This window comes from Arvicanthis niloticus, chromosome 27 (assembly GCF_011762505.2).
Source record: "Arvicanthis niloticus isolate mArvNil1 chromosome 27, mArvNil1.pat.X, whole genome shotgun sequence".
In the NCBI taxonomy this organism is placed as follows: Eukaryota; Metazoa; Chordata; class Mammalia; order Rodentia; family Muridae; genus Arvicanthis; species Arvicanthis niloticus.
The window spans coordinates 25,256,461-25,277,934 of NC_133435.1; the positions used below are offsets into that span (position 1 = coordinate 25,256,461).

The following is a 21,474-nucleotide window of genomic DNA, read 5'->3' on the forward strand; positions in this document are numbered from 1 at the left end:
TTCCTGGGAGGAGGGAGAGATTTGTGTGTGTGTGTGTGTGTGTGTGTGGTCTTGGTGGGGGTGAGGTTGTTGCCTAAGAAGGCTCATTGGTCATTTGGTTTTTAGTGTAGAGGCTTCAGTGTACACCAGCCATATACATGATGTTGTCTAAGAACTGAAGACAGTAGCTGAAGATGGCAGCAACTTTTCATAAAGAACCAGTTGGTTCCTCAGTATCCTTGTCTCAGGTTCACTCCCGGGTGTACAGGTGTGGAAACCGAGCCCTTTGAAACACCATCACCAAACCTCGAACTTTCACGTGGCGTTACTTGACAAATTCTCTACAGTGTTCTTAATGGATGACAGAAAGCTGAAAGTTCTGGGATGTAGGACATCCCTTGGATGCAGCATCACTACCAGATCCTAAAGTGGGCATTTTTTTTTTTTTTAAATCTGTTCTTCCAGATGCTGTCCAAAAACTGGTCACTTATGTGGAGATTAATTCTTTTCCTTCTCGAAGAGACATTGTCAGTGTCCTGACAGGTTACCTATATGGTGTTTACTGTGCCTAAGTGATTTGTCCTTGATCATTAAACCCAACACCTTTCAGCTAAAGAATCTTCAAGTGATAATCAACACCCTTAGTGCCAAAACTAGCTTGCAATAAATTCCTGAAGAGGAGACTGTGGTCTCTCCACTTCTTTTCAAGGCATCAGTGAAAATGCATCAACTACCCAAAGTATTATACTGACCTAAAAATGTTTTTGTAAACTTTCCAAATATTTGCTTTGAGGAAAATAGTTGTTTATTGTCAAAGCATCCAACATACCTGGATAAACTATAAAGTTTAATAAATCTTTTAGGGATAAAAGAAACACATAACTATTCAGACTCCATTTCACTGGCACAAAATTACACTTTGTATTAAAAGGAAATACATATTTACATCATTGATGACATTCTTCACTGAAGTCCATAATCACTTCATGATACATGCACTTGCCCCTGGAAACTTAAACGGAATGGTGATCCCCTTTTCATTCATTGTGTTTATTTTTGTAAGAACGCAGCTGTCATCAGGAAATGCAGAACGCATCTTCTCCTCCTCCTCCATTACTTTATATCTAAAATAAACTTTGTCCTTACATATAATTATTACATCTAAACCATAAGTGCTTAATAATTTAAATAGAAACGTATGACAAATGCATCAATATGTTGCAATATATGACATTTTTTTTAAATGTACCTTTGTTTTTGGGAAAGTGAAAATTCGTGCATTCAAAAGAAAACCCCTTCAAACAACCCACCCAATCCAAAATCCACCATCCTGTCTGTGTGTGTGCGCGAGCGCGTGCGTGCCTGCGTCCCGGCGTGCGTGTGTGTGTGTGTGTGTGTGTGTGTGTGTGTGTGTGAAATTAAACATTTGGATGATGAGGCTCCTGGCGAGGGAGGGACCTGTGTGTGCACGTGTTTGGTTGCAGTGTTTGGGGGCATAAGGTAGTGGCGGATGTCCTCGTGTGTCTGCTCCTGCAGGTGGCTTGACTTGTGCGTGCACACGCGTGTAAAGCCGGAGTCTTTTACGCATCAATTATGCGAGGTCATGTGCCTAGACAGGTGGTGACGCTCCCTGAAGGACTCGTTGCAAATGGGGCACTTGAGTTTCTCCTCCCGCCGCCGCTTCACTAGGGGCTCCATGGCATACTCCTTTTTGTGATGAGACCGCATGTGGTACACCAGGTCGGAGGTCATGCGGAAGGAGGCGTTGCATTTGGCGCACCAGTTCTGCGCGGGCAGACACAGCGAGGTGAAGGAGGGCGGCAGCAGGGTGAGCGCCGAGGGCAGTTGCAGCTGCAGGGGCCCCGCGGCCGCCGCCGCAGCAGCAGCCGCCGCGGCCGAGCTCTTGGGCCAGAAGGCGGTGGCGTAGAGGAAGGGGCTCTGCTTGGGCAAGCCACCGCCGCCACCGCTCGCCAGGGGCCCGCAGGCTCCGTTCAGGTCCGCGGCTCCCTGCAGCTTCACAGCCAGCGGATCGGCGGCGGCCGGGTAGAGTCTGGTGGGACCCACGCCGTCTCCCGGGTGACACGGTTCGAGCGCGCCCAGCTTCTGGCCGAGGACCAGCGGAGACAGCTGCGAGAAGGAACGCGCGGGCTGCGAGAAGGCGCTCTTACGCTCGTCCGATGCTGCCGCTTGGCCGCCTCCCGAGGCCCCCGCGGTCCCCGCAGTCCCCGAGCCGCCACCGCTGCCCAGCTGCGACACCGAGGTGAATGCGCTGCCGCGCGCGGGGCTCCCGCCCTCCAGCCGGCCGGGCAGAGCGCCTCCCGGACGCGGGGCCAGCAGCTTCTCGGGGGCCCCTGGCGACTCCGCCACGGGGATGGACGAGCCGTTGCCACCGCCGGCGACACCGCCTCCCGCGTCGGGGTCCTCGGCCGTGCCCCCTGCTCCGTCTGTCGCCGCCGCCGCCGCCGTCGCCTCCTCCTGCAAGCCCACTGTGCGGCCCGCCTTCTTCACCTCCACGAAGGCGCTGCGCTTCGCCTCTCCGGTCTCAGGGCTGGGCGGCGCGAAGAGCCGGCCGTTCTCCTCTAGGCCGAAGTAGCTGCCGGCGGCGCGGTACTGCTGCGGGGTGCACGCCAGCTCCTCCTTGGAGGTCGCCAGCGGCCGCTCGGAGAAGCGCGCACGGCCGCCCGCCAGCCCCGCGCCGCCGCCCTCCGCCGCCGCCTCCTCCGGGAACCGCCTCTTGCCTTTGCATCCGCCGGTGGCAACGCCGTCGGGACTCAGCTCCGCCTCCTGGTGGCCGCTGCCGCCACCGCCGATGCCGGGGGCCGCCGCGCAGCTGCTGCCTCCCCGGGAGTTTTCCAGTTCCCGAGCCAGGTTGTGGAAGTCCGTGGACGGCTTGGCGCTGCCGGCACCCGCGGCACCCGCGGCACCCGGCGGGTTGCTCGCCTCCGGGGACGACGCGGGATAGTGGTGTATGGGGCCGGCTTTGCAGAACTTGGGGCCTGGGATCAACCCCTCCTGTTGCTGCTGCTGTTGCTGCTGCTGCTGCTGCTCTTTACCACCACCGCCGCTGTGGTCCTTGGTGCCCACGCCGCCCCCTTGCTCGCCTTGGGGATTCGCATCAGTGCTGTGAAGTCTCTTGGGGCAGCGGAATCGCAGATGTGCCACATAGGGAAACTCAAACTGGAAACGTTGGCTGCATTCCAAGCATGTGTAAGGAGACGACCCTGCTTAGTGAGAAAACACACACACACACACACACACACACACACACACCCCACATAGTTAGTTAGCATCGCCCCTAGGCCACTTAGCCATCATCCCCATAAGAAAACCATTTTATCTTTCCGGACTGAGTTCCCCCAGAAAAGAGTATACTATTTTACTTGGTACAACTTTCCTTCTTGGTTTGCACATTTATCAAGCCAGACGCTCCCCAACTTTTCCTTCCCCTTCCGTCCCAGTTCCATTCTGAAAAGCACCTCAGAAGATTAGTCCAGCCCAAGAGTACCCAAGAAAAGCACGGTGCGCCCGTGCACCCAGGTTAGTCCCTGCTGGTCTCTGCCCTTCTCCCCAGCTAGCGAAGGACCCACGCATAGGTCGCGAGCCAACCTACCGTTCATTTTGTGAGATCTAGATGGGCAGAGCAAGAGCAGCTCTGTCAGTTCTTTCCCGTACCAAACTAGCAACTCTTCATCTTTGGCAATCCTGCGGAGAGAGCGGTAGAACAGCTGTCCGTTTTTTATATAGGCTTCGAGATTCTGTTCTTCCTTATCTCGGGCTGATTGGACCAGCCGCAGCCACATGAGACCTTCTGAGGAACCATTTGTCGCCGAAGTGTCTACCTACAGTATTTAAGAAAGACAAAAGGGGGGTCCACATGAACGACAGAAACCAGGGATATTTCTTCTGTTTGGTTTTCATTCTTTCCAAACAATTTATCTGAAACCAAGTTTGCAAAAGTTGACCAAAGTCGGACAGCATCCCTGCGTTTGTGGTCAACTGGTATGATAGCCATCCTTTGCAATACTGAGTCAGACTTACAGATTAGCCTCTTAAAATTTCCTTTTCAGTTACCACACGTGACAAAAGTAAGGGGAATTTCGTGTGTTTCAGAAGTAAAGGGCAAGTTCGGGTCTTAGAAATTATTCTATAGCACTCACATCCATCTTTCTAACTGCGGCAATGAAGGACTAGCAGGTTTTCTTCATGAAGAAAGACTAAGAACTCTGGGGGGCAGGAGGACTGGGAGCAACATGGGTATGTAAATAAATAAAATAATTAATAAAGAATAAAAGACTAGGAAGAGGCCTGTTACAAACACAAACGTGGATTTAACGATGCTTTGCTGCCAAAACGATTAACATTTTTATTTAAATACAAACTCTAAACACTAGCCAATGTTAACTAAAGAAAGCAATAATCAGACGATGAGGAGATCTCCCAGGTTACAAAACAAATATACTCAATACTTGTAAAAGTACTCCTAAAAACTATTTAATATCTAAATAGTCTCAGTCCTAGCAAGATCTCCTTAGCATTTTAGGAAATCCTGATCCATGGAACCCAGAACTAGGACACCTATTCAGGCAACCTTGGTATTGTCTTTTTCTTTTGTCCTTTTCTTTTTTCTCAGAAAATCACTTGGTGATTTGAATCTAGTTTTTCTTTTCTAACTTTTGTTGTGTTTGCTCTGCTCTGCCTGCTCAGATAATTACATTGTCTTTGCTCACTACCAACAGGAAATTACCTCAGACACCTCCATCATACTTGCCCGGAGACTCACCCGGAAGATATAAGGTACCGTTCTCTTGTCCGTGGACTTGAGGGCTACGAAGGCTATGCTGTCATACAGGGAAGTGTGGCTCAGAACACAGGGTCCAAATATGGCGTTCTCTGGGATGTCGCAGGTTGTATATACACTGGTAAAAATGTCTGTCAGACATTGTTGGACAGCCTTGGCATCTCCATCCCAGATGCCTCTCTGGATGCCTGAATCCTCCATCACTGGAGACAGATACCCAGGACAAGAAGAGAGTTGTTATTGCCTTTTCTGCTATGAACCTCGGCAGAGCAAGTTTCCGCTACCAGACATATTTTCTTTGCACTTGCCGGCTTTTTTACATAGCTCCTACTTTAAAAATAAAGCAGATCAATCTGGCATGTTTTAAAGATGCCAACTTCAAAGTATTATCCCTTCCTTTTAAATAACTGGAATGGGAAGCATGAGAGCACACTTCCTGCTTGAGAAAAAAGAAATAAAGAGCCTGGGAAGACTGGAGCAGACTGTGTCTATATTACCTTGGGATTTATAGAGTGAAGCGCTGGGCTGAAGGTAGGGCTTTTGTAGGTTGGTTTGTTTGTTTTTAAACCAGCATGTGTAGATTTTCTGACTGTATATACCCCCCCCAAAAAAAAAAACTTTTAATCTTTCGGGGACAGTCCTATCCTATGTACTGAACCCAGTGCCTCAATGCGATTTCTTCTAATGAGGGGAGCAGCCTTAGCTAGCAGGCGGGGACCACGGAGCATGGCGAATGGATTTTGAGTGCAGTGTCAGGGCCACTAATTCTATGTCAGCTAACCTTTCTTTGCAGCCTACAAGAAGGGATGCATGTCTGCTCATTACCATAATCCAACACTGTCCCTCCGAGGCTTTAATTAAAAGCAGCAAGCAGAGGTAATTATTTTTTCTCGACATGCTTATTTATGGATGAGGTTGAATCCCAGTTACCTTGTTATACAAGAGGGTGGATTCAGTAGCCTGTGGCCCATGAAGTGAGCAGGTATAGGGCAGGCTTGAAATGTCCCCTGTCTGAAATACTGTGTGCAATGACTGGTGAATTCTCACTTCCCTGGATACCACCCTGTTTGGGCAAGAAGGGGCAGCCCTGCTTGAATGGTCCTCAGTGGGCCTTCCAGCTGTTTAATCCACAGCAATTTAGAAGTAATGCCCCAGTGGCAGGTTCTCTGTTGAGCTGTTGTACAGGGATGGTTTCCTTCCTCATCTGCTGGACACCCCGTGCAATACTTAGCACTTAAAGCAAACAATAATTTAAGATATTTAAACTAGTTCTTAGTTAGCCATGTCATTTTTTTTTCCCTTGGGGAATCTAACATTTCCTTTAAGTTGGTTTTCCCTAGCAATTTCAGCAGTGACAGTGATTTCTATGTATTTATATACCTTAAGTGGTAAGGGGAGAACCGGTCTTATTCTTTTCTTGTTCGGCTAGCTTCTCATTAAAGAGCAATATTGGTGATGTGTATTTTTTAAAATCAATATCTACTAGCCAATTAGTCTCACAAATGTAAGAAAATGCACTGCCTGTAACTTCAGCCAGCCTCTCTCCTATTCGTTCTCCCGTATACCCCAAATGGCAAGTATATTTTCCAGACAGTGGGAATAAGGAAAATAGCCACAAAATAGAGAGTTTACGATACTACTTTCCGTTTCTGCACTCGTCCGGTCTCCATCTGATTTCCAATTGCAAATCAAACACGTTGCAGTATACAGGTTCTTTTAGCTCCCCTTCAGTATAAGCCCACTCTCTTTCCAGTTGCCTACATTTCAACGTTTTGTACCTTGATGTCTGCCTCGCTTTTGAAAGTATCCTTCACGGAAGCTTTTCATTGTGACAGGAGATCACCCTCCACTTTGGCAACAGCAGGGACTCAGTCATTAAAATGCAGTTCTATTTAACAATACAGCGAAAAGGTCCTGAGGCCTGGCTAATAGCGGTCCGTGCTGCCACGGTGGCCGCCACGACGCAAACCAGCCACAATAAGCAATAGGCAGGATCCCGGGCTTTAATATCTAGCCTTTCACAGTCCTACGCCCATCTCTAGTCCCCGGGTTCTCTTCCTCTGCAGATCCTCCGGGGAAACCCAGAGCCAGCTGAGCTCGCTGAAAACCCGTCGCTACTGCCGGATGCTCTCCCTCCACTCCGGGCTGGCATTGTCTGGCAGCCGCGAGCTCCCCAGTCTCTAGCTTCTTCGGCAAAGTGCTCCCACCCGCTCCTCCCTTTGTATAATCTTATTGGCAGTAGAGTAACATTCAACGATCATTTCCCTCCTATCTTTTAGATAATGAGAAAGAGGGGGGCAATTTTTTCACTCCTTCTACTCAACCTGTCCTCTTCCCATCCCCCTCCCACGTCAATGCAAATAGACTTACCAGAAATAAGGTCAGGACCGAGTCGCCCAAATAAGGCCACCTGGAACCGACGGGGTGCAACCCAGTGTTCTTTTTTGCCTATTACATTAGTGTATCTCCATGTCAAGAGGTGTCGGTGTCAGTCTTGTGGGTTCTGTTCAAAGAGAGAAGAGAGATGCAGATAGATTAGGAGAGAGAGAGAGAGAGAGAGAGAGAGAGAGAGAGAGAGAGAGAGAGAGAGAGAGAGAGAGGAGAGAGGAGAGAGGAGAGAGGAGAGAGAGAGAGAGAGAGAGAGAGAGAGAGAGAGAGAGAGAGAGAGTTGTACAGATGGACCCGATGCAATGACTGACTGGCACGCAGACACACACTTTTTGTTTGCTGCACATAATCTGCCCAATGACGCGTGACAGCCCACGTCCCCTCCCTTTAACTCTTGCTGGTCTGGGAGCTCCCTCCGGCGCCACAAGCCTGGTTTTTCTGGCCTGCCCGCGCCAGGCAGATCCTGAGCTCCTTCCCCAAGTGGCAAAGCCTCCCCCAGAGCATCCTGGCCTGCCTCCTCCTGCAGCTGGGTCCCTCTGGGACTCCTGGGTTGGCAAAATCTGTTTCAGGCTCCGGAAGGAAAGTGCCAGAAGAGCAGAGCGGCTCTTTTTCCTTTTGCTAGGCACTCAGAGGACCTAGGACGAGGAGTTGAGTTGGCTACTTTGCCAGCGCGTGAACTACTTGCATATGTCCCCAGAGTTTGAGTGGTATGCCCCCCCCCCCCAAAGGAAGGGTGGGAAATTGCCCCGCGGGATTCTCTGGCCATAGAGCGGCAGCCGATCTGCGAAGCTAGTGGCTTCGGAGGTGACAAACAGATTTCCATAAAATGCGTTCACGTTACCTAGCAGGGAGTCCCGTGTAAATACGAGCGACAGGGGGTGCGCTTTGGTAGGAATTTGGCTTAGCCTTCTCCCGCCCAATGAGATGGGGTAAGAAGATAAGTCTGGAATGCTGCCAGACCCCTAAAAGGGACTTCGGTGGTTTTTAGGTTCCAGGATAAGGGTCTGTGCCTGGGTATGGGCTAGGAGAGAGTTGCTGGGGAAAGCCTGGGTCACTGGACTCCGGTGTTTAAGCTTTTCATCTTCTGTGCTCTCACTGTACTATATAGTTCCCAACCCCCACCCCACCCCCGTAATGGGAATGGCGGCCGGGATTCTAAGACCTCGGGGTAAAGAAAGGATGGTTCAAAGTTAAAAAAAAAAAAAAAAAAAATTACTGAGAAGGGCTCTCAAGAGCCTTTCATATCCAGCCGCTGATGGAGGGGTGGATGGAATCACAGGAGTGAGGCTGTCTCCGGAGTCTCGTTTGTGCACTAAGCCACTCAGAGGCGCTGCCTTGTCCTTTGGAGCGGCAGCTGATGCTAATGACTTGAGGTCTTTGACAGCTAGAGAGTTTTCTCCTTCTGCGGGGGCCACACAACAATAACGCTATGGGCTTTCGCTATTTTTCTCTGGTAGGCTCTCCATTCCTAAGGAAAGAAAGGCCTTTGAGTGGCAAAGGCAATCCCTCAATTCCGACCCCCTCTCTCCCTGAATTCAATTGAGGTCAGGTTGAGTCCAATTGTATAGTTTACTCGCTAAAGGGCAAGAGGCAGGGCCAGAATTTAAGGAGGAGACAATCTCAGTCCTTGCCTCTCAGGGTGAGCATATGAGGGTTGGGAAAGAACAGCTGACAGTATGATCCTTATGGAGCTGAGTCTTCTGTCTGGAAGCCTGGAGGCCAGCAAGACATCAATGTACCTTGCAAGTACCTGCTGCCAGGAAAAAATGGGCATTGGAGAAATAAAAGGAATTTCCTAGAAGTTAATTTTTTTGGTTTCCTCCTCCTCCCCCTCCTCCTCCTCCTCCTCCTCCTCCTCCTCCTCCTCCTCCTCCTCCTCCTCCTCCTCCTCCTCCTCCTCCTCCTCCTCCTCCTTCTCCTCCTCCTCCTCCTGTCACCTCCTCAAAAAGTTGCCAGTCCTGATCAGATAGAATCCCTGCCTAGAACTAGCTGGGGCTGTAGGCATCAACGATTGGGAGAAAGGTCAAAATTCTCACCTGACTTCCAGGTTGACTGCTGACCATTCAAAGAAAGTTCTGCAGCTCCTCTTCAACCTAAAGTGTCCTTTCTCCCCTGCAAGTTTGTGCAGCTTAAAATATCCAGGCAAAGGTGTTCAGTTAAATGGCAGGCTTCTGATATCTCAGTGCAAAAAGAGTCTGCAGCTGTATTTAGCCACCAGTTTACTCATGGCTCTTGACTCTTCCTCCTCCTGAACCCTCTGCCACCTCCTTTCCACCTCCTCTTGCTCCTCCTCCTCCTCTTCCTCACTCTTCTCTCTCACATACAGCATCCCCATATTGATTCTTGAGAGGATGAATTGGAGAGTTAGAAATGTTGAAAAAGTTGCCTCAAATCTGGAAAATAAACATCTGGGTAGAAAGAATAGAGGTGAGATATTTTAATTGCATTAAGAGAAGGGAGAACAAGATCAGAAGGCCCAGATGTAAACACTAGAAAGGCAATGACAGAAAGTCAGTTGTAGGGCTGGGGTGCCAGGCTCACAACCTAAAATATAAGCAGATGAGTTCTGAGAGAGCTGTGGTGGTGCAGAGGGATTAATGGGAGGCCTGTTGGGGACCTTCGTTTCATTAGTGAGTTGTACAAAGCAGGGCTTTATGTCTGCTTTGGTTATCATTTAGAAAACACAAAGTTTGTTTTTCTCAGAAAACATCATCGGCTCATGTATTTTTAACAATCTTTGTACATCCTGTAGATACCAAACGCTCATTCTGCTCCAGAAGGCAGGCTTCGAGAAAGCTAAATCCTAAATGGAGGGTGTTTTCTTGTGTCTGACTTTTCTCTTTATGTAGCTCTGTTCAAGGACTGGATTCTTGTTTCTAACTGTGTGACATAAGAATGTTTCTTGCATTTCAGATGGGAGTTCATGAGCTTGACTTTCAAGTCTAAATCTAGAGAAAACACAGAATTCACTACCTCAGGAAGAAGAAGGCCTACCTTCCTCAAGTTCTCGGCCACTAAGCAACCCTCCAGGCCAAAGAAGACATATATTGTGACCAACCAATGTTTTATCTCATTGTTTCCACCCTTTAAGTAAATTTTTCTTCCTGATCTTAGGTTAAAGTATCTAAATATTAGATCCCTCATATTTTATGAATCTGAGTTGCTCTTTGGTTTGAAGACCAAATGGCTGACATTACCAAACAAAGAGTATGCTGAAATTCTTACTTCCAGAGGTCTCCAGTATTTTAAGTGGTGCACATTTTATTTGGTCATATAAATACTCAAAATGATAGTCATTACTAGAGTGTGAATCAATTCCATAGATAATTTTCTACTTTTCCAGCAATGTATGGGCTAAGATAGCGACAAGCTATTTTGAAATCAACTGCTGGATTTCGCTGATGCTAAATGAAGACTTGAGACACTTATTCAGTCTCAGACAGCACTATAAAAACACACTTCACACAATAGCTTTACGCAATGACATAGAACACTGGGTTTATGAATGTATTTGGAGCTCTTTCCTTGGGGTTTATTTCCAATTAAATGACTAGAAGTACAATCATAATGAGTAAAAGAGCTACTCTACTCTGCTTTAACAAAGGTTCTTGAAGCTATAGGAACCTCCACCTCCACCCCAGACAAAACAAAATAAAACAAAACAAAATAAAAAAAACCCAAAATATCCCAAACCCATGTCTAGACTATAGCAGTTTTGGAAGAGAAAGCTAAAGAGAAGTTGCTGAAAGATTATTGATGTGGTTCTTTTTATGACCTAAGAGAAGGAATCAAAAAAGGATGAGAAAGGAAATTTGGTTCCTAGTGAATTTTTCCCTCAGACTTCAGAAGCAGGGCCTCACAAAGCTTAACCACTGTAACAGGAGAAAAATAATGACATCTCTGTGAAGAATTCACTTAATGAATTATCACTGTAGTAACACATTATTTTTCTGTGTCTGTCTAGGTTCCTGGTTTATATCTCTTATTTGATTGCCAAAGCAACCTACCAACACAGCCTTGGTGTTCAAAAGAGTTTATCAATAGTGAACTGAAATTATTCTGAGATAATAAGGGAGAATTGTTCTCAGAGATGGGAGGCTATCCACATCTTTTCCCAAGGTCCCACAGGAAGAGGTTGTCAAAGATAGAGAGAGCAAGAAAACTTCCAGGTAGAGTGTGGCACTAATCTTATCCCTTGGAATAAGGAACTTTCTAAGGGAAAGAATTGACTCATGATCTGCACTTAGAATCAGAAACACTTGTCACATACCAAAGCTATTTATAGGGAGATTTTTGATTCCTTATTTCTTTTTTATTTTATTGTGTAGGGGAGGTGAGGGGGTGAGACAGGGTTTCTCTAGAGCCTTGGCTGTCATGGAACTCATTCTGTAGAGCACACTGGTCTCAAACTCAGAGATCCACGTGCCTCTACCTCCTGAGATCTAGTGTTTAAGGCTTCAGTCACCACACCTGTTTTTGTTTTATTTTTCTTTCTAAGATGTATTATTTACTTGATGTATATGAGTGTTTTATCTGCAGGTACACCTGTACACCAGAAGAGGGCATCAGATCACGTTACAGATGGTTGTAAGCCACCATGTGGTTGCTGGGACTTGAACTCAAAACCTCTGGAAGAGCAGCCAATGAACGCTCTTAGTCACTGAGCTGTCTCTCCAGCCCTTTGTTTTTCTTTTATCCTGAGAATAATACTTGGTGGGTTTAAAGAGAGTACGGGTATCCTTCTCTGGTTTGTTAGTTCACTGGGTACTTATTTGTTTTAAAAAAAAAATATGTGCTTCTTAGCCTGGTCTTGGGAAAACCAGAAACCCATGGGATGTACAATTTTATAGCCTGTCAGGAGGGAGTTCATATTCCTGGTTTTTTCCTCATACCTATTTAAAAAAAAAAAAAAAAAAAAAAAAAAAAAAGGATGAAAGAAAAGAAGAGGAAACGGAAAAAAACAAAGAAAGAGGGAAGAAAGACTTTTTTCTTTTCCTTTCTTTTTTTTCCCTTGGCTGTCTTTCCTACTGTTATAACTGCAGACACTGCCAGTGTTGGTGTCATTGTTATTATAATCTGCCTTTCTAAAGCCTGTATCTTCCTCTGAGGGATTCTGAGTTCCAATTACACCTTCCTTGAGGTTCACCCGAGAGCTAGCTAGCTTTTAGAGCACGTGTAATGCATCCCCTGCTCCATCAGCCTTTCCTCAGTTTGAGTGGCAGTGTACTGGCTCAATGGTTTCTCAGTGTGAGCTCTAGAAGGGTCAGCAGGCACACTACTGATCTATAAAATCAAAGCTTCACACTCATGTGTGTGGGGAGGGTGTGTGGACCTTTGGATGTTGCCAGACATTGAACGTCTAGAGATCTGACAAACAATTTGGTTTCTGTCAAGTCTGTAGATTCTTCAACTCTTCCCAGACTCTGATACCCCTGTCCCCCAACAGGCCCATGGGAGTCGAGCAGAACAAAGGAGCATCAGATCATGGCTAACTGTTCAGCCCTCCTCATCAAGCCCAGGCACAGTGGGATCATGGAAAGCTTGGCATTCAAGAGAGACTTTTGATGAGGCTGACTTAAATCTGGAGCATGTCACCAAGTTGAGAGGCTCAATAAGCAACTTCTTCAGAAAGCCAGGAGAAAGACCTTTTCCTGCATTCAATACCTGAGGCCCACCACTCTCAACAATCTGTATCTCTAGAATTTTAAAAGGAGGCACTTACTGGCACACAGGCAGGCTCACTCCCTGGTGTCTAATTCCACCCAACCTTCTGAGCAGATGAGCACTTACCCTTCCCTCTGCCCCTGCAAAAAATCCTGTTGCTGGCAGTGAGCAGCAGAAGTACTTCTTCTCTTGGGGAATGAGTCTAGCCAGACCTCTCACATGCTCAGACCTTTCTAACTAGGAATCTGCTAACGGTGGTAGACTTTCTTGAGACTTTGGGGGATGGGGACTGATATCAATAGTTAACAATGGTGAGATCCACTTTGCTTTGTTTTAGAAGTCCCCCTGAAACCTAACTCACTCCCTTGCTTACGTTGCCAGCACCTTCCATTATTTCAGTGCAGATGAACAACAGGTGTTGTATAAACTAATTTAACATTAGTGGAGGGTGTTTTCTCAAATGTTATGTGGAAAGCCTGGAACTTGCAACAGATTTTCAAAAGTATTTGCAAAGCCACCAGCCAATGTGGCTTTCCAGGTGGATACTTGGAAGAGTAATACCCTTAAAGACTCACATGGAATGTTTGCTGTAAGCCATAGTGACATGATAGGTGTTACAGACCACACTGAAAGAACTTTATGAGGTGGAAGAAACACTAGACAGTAGGGGATGACAGGTATGTTCTTTTGATCATAACAGTTTAACAAGAACACACATTTTAAAGACTGAATGATGTTAAAAATTGCCAAATGGATCTTTTGAAATATCCCTATAAATAAACATAATTGACTATAATGACGATGCTAGAGTGATATTCTAGGCCTCAAATTCATTGTAGGCCAAAACAGTATGGACTTCATTCATGGTGTCTCTCTCTCTCTCTCTCTCTCTCTCTCTCTCTCTCTCTCTCTCTCTCTCTCTCTCTCCCCAGCAGCAGCAGCCCCACCCCCATCCTCCCTGTCTCTGGATAGCTGTAACATTTTTAATTCAATTTAAATTGAAATTCAAATATCAAGGAATACATATAGGGAAATCTTCAATTAAAGGCCAAATTCACCTTATGATCTGCCCATATCAGCCAGGTGTGGTGGTACATTCCTTTAATTCCAGCACTCTGGAGGGAGGCAGAGGCAGGTGGATCTCTGTGAGTTCAAGACCAGTCTGGTCTACAAAGCAAATTCTAGGACGTCAGGACTATTATTCAGAAAAACCCTGTTACTGAAAACAAAAACAAGCAAACAAACAAACAAAAAAAATCTACCCATATTTTGCATCTTCTCTTCCCCGCTTTGGGTTTTGCTTCTCTTCAGCCAGATGTGCTGTGTCTACTGCTGGAGTGTATTATTCCTCTCTTGCCTTTGGAACCTGTTGCTAAGTGGTGTCACCCTGTCCCTAAGGCCTTCCCCTCCCAAGACCCATAACTAAACACACACAGAGATGGTTCTAATGTGTTAGGTACCTACCTGCGCAGCCCCTGGAAGCCTGGCACTGAGAGAAGCCAACAAATCTCAGTGCTGGCTCTTTCTACTCCTGGCTGACTCTTTGTTTCCCTGACATTTTAAGTGTCATCTTTCATTAAATAAAAAATTTAAAAAAACGAACACTTGTTAACCTTTCCTCTGTATGCCTGTGCATTTGCCACAGGGTGTGAAAGCTGCTGAGATCAGCAATCAAAAAGATGACTTTCTGTGTTTTCCGTGTCTATACTGAACTAAGTGCTCCTTGCTGTATGGCATCATCATGTTACACTGTTTTGAGAACACATTTCAAGGGAAATCATATGATAAAGTCTTTGGCCACAGAGAGGCAAAGCAGTAGAGTTAAGAAAGATATAATTTTCAATACAATGTTACTGTGTGGTGTCCATGTCTGAACAGATGCCCCTGGGCATCATACATTCTTAGGTTTACCTGTGGTCCTAGCATACTGCATACAGGTAGAGTTCCCCTGAACCTGTGGAGAAAGACAGTGCAGCCCAACTACAGCAGATTCCATCACCTCCCTAAACTCATTGGGTTGAGAACCGAATCTGAGCTAAGAGTTCTGGAGGCAAGGCAAAAACATGGTTCTTCTGGGTCTGGGAAATGTCTGCTTCTCAGGTGCCCATGTCTTAGCAATAGTGACGGAGCTAAGAGTCTTTCAGAGAAGACCAAATGGGAGGGCACCCAACTGTATTTCCCAGGCTTGTAAGCAGCCAGGGCTCTATAACATTTGCATTAATTCATCAGAATGCAGAGCTGGTGACAGAAAAACATGCCACCCACAGAGAGTGGGGGGGGGGCATCTTTAGAGAAGCGTGTGCTCCAGAGGGACAGGCCAACCGGTTTGTTGTGTGCTCCTGATAAAGAGAGGCTCGGTGACATTTTAAGGGTCTGTCACTTTCCCCAGACTCCCTAACCTTCCGAATGCCTCCTCTCAATGCCTTTTGCTAGGTGCTAGGCGATCCTTGTACAAAGAGGTCTCCAGGGTGAAACCTGCTCTGACAGAAACACTCTTTTCACCAGCATCGCTCCCCACCTGCTTCTGCCCACGACCTAGCCCTGGCAGGTCGCCCAGCTTTTGCGATTGCCCGTGTGTTAGCACTCTCACTAGCTGGGCAGTTTAGTGACCTAGCTCAGCCTCCGTTTTCCTGCAGTTGAACTAGCTGGCAAGAGCTGCCTCGGGAGCGCAATGAGGACTCAGTGAGGGAACCAGGGCAAGCAAGTTTTGGAAAGCCAGTTGCTGGGCAGATGGTAAGGGATTACTTCCAAGAGCCAGGGCTAGTTTCATTTCAGTCTTTGACATCCTGGGGAGGTCTCAATGCCTTCATTAATGAACAAGTCTCCTTAGTTAGGAGCCTAGAGTCCTGACCCAAGAAAAACCAGCACCAAGCATACAGGCAGGCGTACTGACCCAACCAGAGCAGATACACTGGGTTTAGCTCCTGCTTTCGGAGCATGCGTCATGTGTTTCAGCCTCATCTACGAATGGAAGGCAATACCGGAGTCCTTTTATGAAGTTACTGTGAGGGTCGTGTTTGTACTTAGCAAGCGCACAGAAATAGATAGTATAGAGCAAATAAACACTCATACCAGTGATGCCCGTGGTCGCCAATGCTATCCTTGTTTCCCCATTGGGTAAGTCGGAAAGTGTATTATTCACCTATTTTCCAGAGGGCTCAGCGAAGGCTGAGGACTTCTGGGTTTGAGGCACTGGGAGATAGAGTAGGCAAAACCTGTTATGGGTTCTTCCTATCGAAGATACTGGCTGCCTCTCCACCCAATGCCCCTCAAGAGTTTGCAGGAGAGCAGGATAGATGGATAAAAGGAATAGGCATGATTTTCTCCCCTCCTCCATCCCCATTGGGAAGCTTTGCTTCAGGCCTGGGAGGTGTCACGGGTCACTGTGCCATGTTAGATTCAAGAGGAATCGGGATGGGATTGTGGATTGTCAGAGGTAAGATGGCTCAGAAAGATGGGAAACTCGTGGGTGTATTACCGGTTAACTCAAGTCTTAAAGTCAAAACTGAGGCCTGTAACCGGTTGCCACAGCTCACAAGTCCGAAAGCCCCAGCTGGAAAGAAGTGTCTAGTCTCCCCACCCTCCCGTAGCCCTTCTACGGTACAAGCAGCTTCTACAAGCAGCTGAATTTGGAGCAGCAGCCGGAGAGCCCTCAGGCACAGAGCACCGCTAATTTTCCTAGGAATGGTTCACAAGCCACGCCCTAAGCCCCCACACTGGTTGGGCAACTGGGCTAAGCTTTTTCTCGCTCTCAATCTCTCTCTCCCTCCCCCCTCCCCAGTGCTGGTACCCACTGCTAGCCTAGCATCTGCTTCCTCCTATTGTACACACTCTTCGCAGCCAGAATTACTTATGCTTGTCCTAGGCTATGATCTTCAACTATATGGAATCTCCAACCCAGTCCCTGAATCCAGAAACATTTGTGGATTCCCAAACTCCCCCTTTTAAAGAATAACGGAGAAAGAAGCTAAGTGCTCTCTATTTGGGATGCTGACCCGGTATGTTTGAGCTCTGGGTCTTCAGTTAGCTAGCTACATGTCTGAGAGAACTTCTTAACCTTTCTGAACTTCCAATACAGCAAGAGCAGGCTTGTGTTAGGGTCCCAGCTCTGTCACATGCTTGGGTTAGGCAGCTTCTCTGTGTTGTTGTTTCCTGTGAAACAAGAGTAAACTTATGGTGGTAACAAAATTAACGTGTCAGCATAAGAATTAAGTGTGGTAGAACATTTGGCCTAGCACTTAGGAAAAGGCCAGAGGTTAGCTTTCATTTGACATGATACACACACACACACACACACACACACACACACACACACACACACACACACGTCTTAGCTTAATTATCAACTGTTTTCTCCTCTCTAGAATAAAACAAGATGTAAAGGTGCCTGTTGGGATGTGGTGTAGCAGTGTTCTTCAGAGACATAGAAGTACATTTTTGGTAGAAAACTGTGACCTTTTTGGAAGCTGCCCTGGCCTTTTCAGTTTCTAAGGTCAGAATAAAATGTGACTAGCAGGATAAAGGGGCTTTGGAACAAGAAGGAGGATCCACAGTTTCTTAAAATGGAAAAATGGCATTTCCAAGGTTGGGGAAAACAAAGACTATATCTGAAATAGAAAGAAAGCCAGCATTGAGATTGGTTAGCCTGCCTTAATGCCAGGCTTTCAAGGGGCTGTGCATGTTAGGAACAAGTCTGCGTGCCCTCGTGCCCTCGTGAGGGTGACACTGCCTTAGAACAGCTTCTAAAGGCTAAAGGTGGGGCACACTCCAGCAGCAGAGGCAGAATACACCTGACTCAGGAAAAGCAAAACTCAGGAGAGGTAAAGAGAAGGTGAACCATCAGGATATATGTTAAGGTGAGTTTGACCTCTAGTAGAAGGTTGCACTGAGTGTATCCCTCAACAATTGAGCTGAAATTTCAGTCTAAAAATGTTGCACTCACAGATACCCCTTAAACTGCCTTCCAGCTCAAAGCCCTTCCAAGTGGTAAGCACACCTGCCTCTTCGTATTTGTCATTTTCTCTCTCCTTCAGGATCACTGTCCTCCTCTGGCTCTGGTTGTGGGAGCATCCTTCCCCTTTTGTTCCTTATGGATAATAGGATAACCAGCAAATGAAGCCTCACTCAGAAAGACAGAAAGGAAAACGGGGCCTCAAACAGCATTTAAGAGCATGCCCTTCTGCTCGTCACCCCGGGGTGAGACAGGGCTGAAGCAGCACCAGCAACCTGGGGGATTTCATAAACTTCTGGCTCTCAGATCAGGCTCCACGCAGATCCTGACTAAAAAATGCTGTTAGCAGAAAGGCGAATCAAATCAAATCAAACCAATTCCTTAGTGTTTGACCCCAGGGGCAGAGGAGACACTGGTGAGAAGTAGCCACAACTTGGAAAAAAGATTTATTTTTCCTGGCCATAAATCTCATCCCCTTGTTCCTCTGCCCAACCAAGCATGATAAAGTCCTTTTCCATAAACTATTCGGCATTAGAGCCACAAAGCTCCCCCAATCAGGAGCCATCTGCTTCAACCATAACTGCTGCTACCGAACCAGGGAAAGCAGCCGCAGAGAAAGGGCACCGCTGCTAGACTCCTGGACAAATGAGCCTGAATAGCTCTGGTTTTCCTTGTGCATCTGTATCTATAGAGACAGGAGAAGAAAGGCCGCATTATATTGATACAACAATTGTAAAACAAAACACGGAAGAGCCATCTAAAGGGCAATATCGCATGCATCAGGGGTCCCCAGATAAAAGGGGAGCTAACAGATTTATAGAAACCTTTAATTGGTTTTCAATTGAAAGCTAAAGAGGCTGGAGCAAAGCCGTAAAGAGCCGCAAAGTGCTCTCTCGTTTAGCCAGTCTGGAGGCATGAGCGATTTCATGGAAGGAGAAAAGGGGCTTGCCTCCTGGGCCTGGGAGCCACGGGGGTTGATTTTAGATTTTCTCAATCTCCAGGTCAGTTAGGGGAGAGAGGGGGAAAGAGTGCAAAAAACCAATGATAACTTTCTAGCTCCTCGCTGAAGAAATATTTTCAACAGGGGCGATTCTTAAACCCGGGGCCCTCTAGCCAGGCTTCAGAAAGAAAGGGGAAGCCTACCCTCACTAGCTGCTCTCCAAGTACAGACTCAAACTAGAGAAGTGGTCTTTGAGTACTCAGGGCAGGGAGTGGTACTAGCCGATGCATTTGAGGCCTAGCCAGTGCATTTCGAGCCCAGGCGGCCGCCACCTCCCTTCTGCAGCGCCCACCCACACAGCAACCACGGACGTCAGTCCGTCTGTTCTTAAAGTTAATTTATTGGTCCAACCCTCCATTATCATTTTCAGCTTCCTAATTAATCAAAGATAAAAGGCAATGGCGCAAATTACGATTATGAGCGAACTGGAAGACGGTTTTGAATAAAATAGAAGTAGAATATGATTAATTGAACGACATGATAGTGAAATCTCAAGTGCGAGCAACAAGCCCCAGAGGGGCAAACCCTGATTCTCGCAAGCTGACTCGAACAAGGGGACAACGCCTACATGAGGTCACGTGGGTTGAAGCACAGAAGGAAAAGAACTGGGTTCCAACTCCTGCTCCCAACCTAACCCAGAGTTCTGTTCTGCCAACTGCTCCCCACCCCCACCGCAGTGCAGCCGTTCCTGTCCAATCTCTGGGCTTCTGGTTAGGGTTACTCCGTAGTAATGAATCTGCACCCAGTTTCCCGCTTGTCTTCCCTCACTCCTCTTCCCCACTCTCATAACCCTTTACTTTTGCCAAGGTTTTGTGACATCTCAGGAAAGCACGTCGAGTAGGTCAGGAGATCGCAGGGATCAACTGAGCCCCTGTCCTTCGCCGCTTTTTCAGAAGGCAGAGGGAGGGATTAAGGGGCAGACACCGGGCGGGCTCACAGTTTGCACTTGCTGGTCGTTGTGATTAATGTTTCCGAAGGGATTTGCTCTGAGAGCTTATGGAACCTGCTCCAGCCGGAGGGCACTGTGGGCACGCGCTGTGACACTTGGGGATTAGAGGGGACGTCAGATGGGCGCGCAGGGTCTAGGCATCGTGGCCTGTAGTGTCTTTTCTCCATCCCCAACCTCAGCCCCAGCTCCGGTAGAAACAGAGAGGACGGGTCTCCAAGGTTGACTTTCCATCTTAGGGACGTTTTCTTTAAGGGAGGAGCGTCCTGCGTGCTTTGGGAGGAAGGAACTCAGCACCAGACGACTGGACTTCACTTATTCCATCTAGCAATGGGAACCCAGAGCTTCACATTCTGACACCATAACACTCACTCCCTAACCAAATACCCAACTTTTCCCCCCATCATGATCAGAGGAAAACCCCAGCTTCCCAGAACTGGCCCAGAGAGGCGTCACGCAGAGCAACAAGTCTGGGCAGGAAACCCATTGCCCTCCATAGCATCGCCCAGGGGCAGACAAACTCCTCCTGAGTCTCTGTACAGACTCTAAGAATAGGAGAAATTACCAAAATGTAAGGGCGGGGCAGGAGGGGGTGGAGAGTAGAAAGAGAACTAGGCAAGGAGAGGGAAGGAGGGGAGAGAAGAGAGGAGAGGGGAGGGGAGAGGAGGGAGGAAAGGAGATCAGAAAAGAGAAGAGAGAAGAGGAAGGGAAAGGGGAGGAAAAGGGATGGAAGGAGAGAGGAGAGGAGAAAGGGGAGGAAGGGAAAGGGGAGGGAGGCGAGTGGAGAGGAGAGGAGGGGGAAGGAGAGGAGAGAAGAGAGGGGAGATGAGAGGAGTGGAAAGGAAGGGAAGAGAGGGGAGAGAAGAGAAGAGAGGAGAGGGGAGGGGAGGGGAGGGGAGGGCAGGGGAGGGGAGGGGAGGGGAGGAGAGGAGAGGAGAGGAGAGGAGAGGAGAGGAGAGGAGAGGAGAGGAGAGGAGAGGAGAGGAGAGGAGAGGAGAGAAAATGGAAAGCGAGTGAGAACAGAAGAAAAATGGGAAAGTGGGCTATCACGCTCGTCGTGGTCATTACCACTCTCGGACGGAAGGGTGCGTCCTTCCGGTCGAAGCAGCTTTCCTCTGCTCCGGGGCTCGGCGCCCAGACAGCCTGCCTCCTGAGCCGGTTCTAGCTGCTGGGCGCCCTCTCCTGGTCGCTGCGCAGCCGCCGTTGGCTGTCCCACGGGTGGTCCAGCCCTAGCCCCGCCCCAACGCACTGGAGGAGGGGTGGGGGAAAGGAAGGTCAAGGGAGAGTGCGGGTGGTCGCCTGCGGGCAGGCTCCGGCTTGCTTCCCTGTGTACGACCGCTGCTTCCTACCTGCGGAATGCAGGGCGCTCAGTCCGGGCGAGCCGACCTCTGAAGTCCCTCGCTTCGACACCGCGGTCCGGCCGGGATCCCAGCCTAGGCTTTCAGATCAGTACTGGGCTCTTCTGCAGCAGCTGGGAGGGAGGGAGGGAGAGGCTGCCGGCTGCTGCGGGGCGGCGTCTGGGGGACCGCAAGCTGAGCGCAAGGAACCGCCATCTGGAGCCTGGCGGCGGGCGGGGCGCGGGTGACAGGGACTGGACCTGCCTGCGGGACCCTAGGCCAAGGGCAGTGGGAGCAGCGCCTAGTGGCAGTAAAGCCCTGTGGCCTCAGAGTAGTGGTTGTGGGAGGGCGAGAGTGAGGAAGGTGTGAGTCTAGGGAGGGTCTGAGGTCGGCTCTCCCCAGGTAGCCCAG

At 48.2% G+C, this 21,474-nt stretch overlaps 1 protein-coding gene across 2 annotated transcripts; it reads right to left on the minus strand.

Moving 5' to 3' along the window:
• Positions 1-807: 807 nt before the first annotated feature.
• Positions 808-21,193, minus strand: Prdm8 (PR/SET domain 8). 2 transcript variants are annotated; one of them, XM_076926438.1, is made up of 6 exons: positions 21,076-21,193; positions 9,202-9,573; positions 7,148-7,280; positions 4,760-4,980; positions 3,590-3,818; positions 808-3,200 (listed from the first exon to the last, which is right to left on the minus strand). In XM_076926438.1, the coding sequence occupies exons 4-6, from the start codon at positions 4,976-4,978 to the stop codon at positions 1,567-1,569; spliced, it is 2,082 nt and encodes a 693-aa protein (XP_076782553.1). In that variant the 5' UTR covers positions 4,979-4,980; positions 7,148-7,280; positions 9,202-9,573; positions 21,076-21,193; the 3' UTR covers positions 808-1,566. The 2 variants fall into 2 exon arrangements, with proteins under 2 accessions (XP_076782553.1, XP_076782552.1); XM_076926437.1 differs by lacking the exons at positions 9,202-9,573; positions 21,076-21,193 and having other exon boundaries at positions 7,148-7,363.
• Positions 21,194-21,474: the final 281 nt, after the last annotated feature.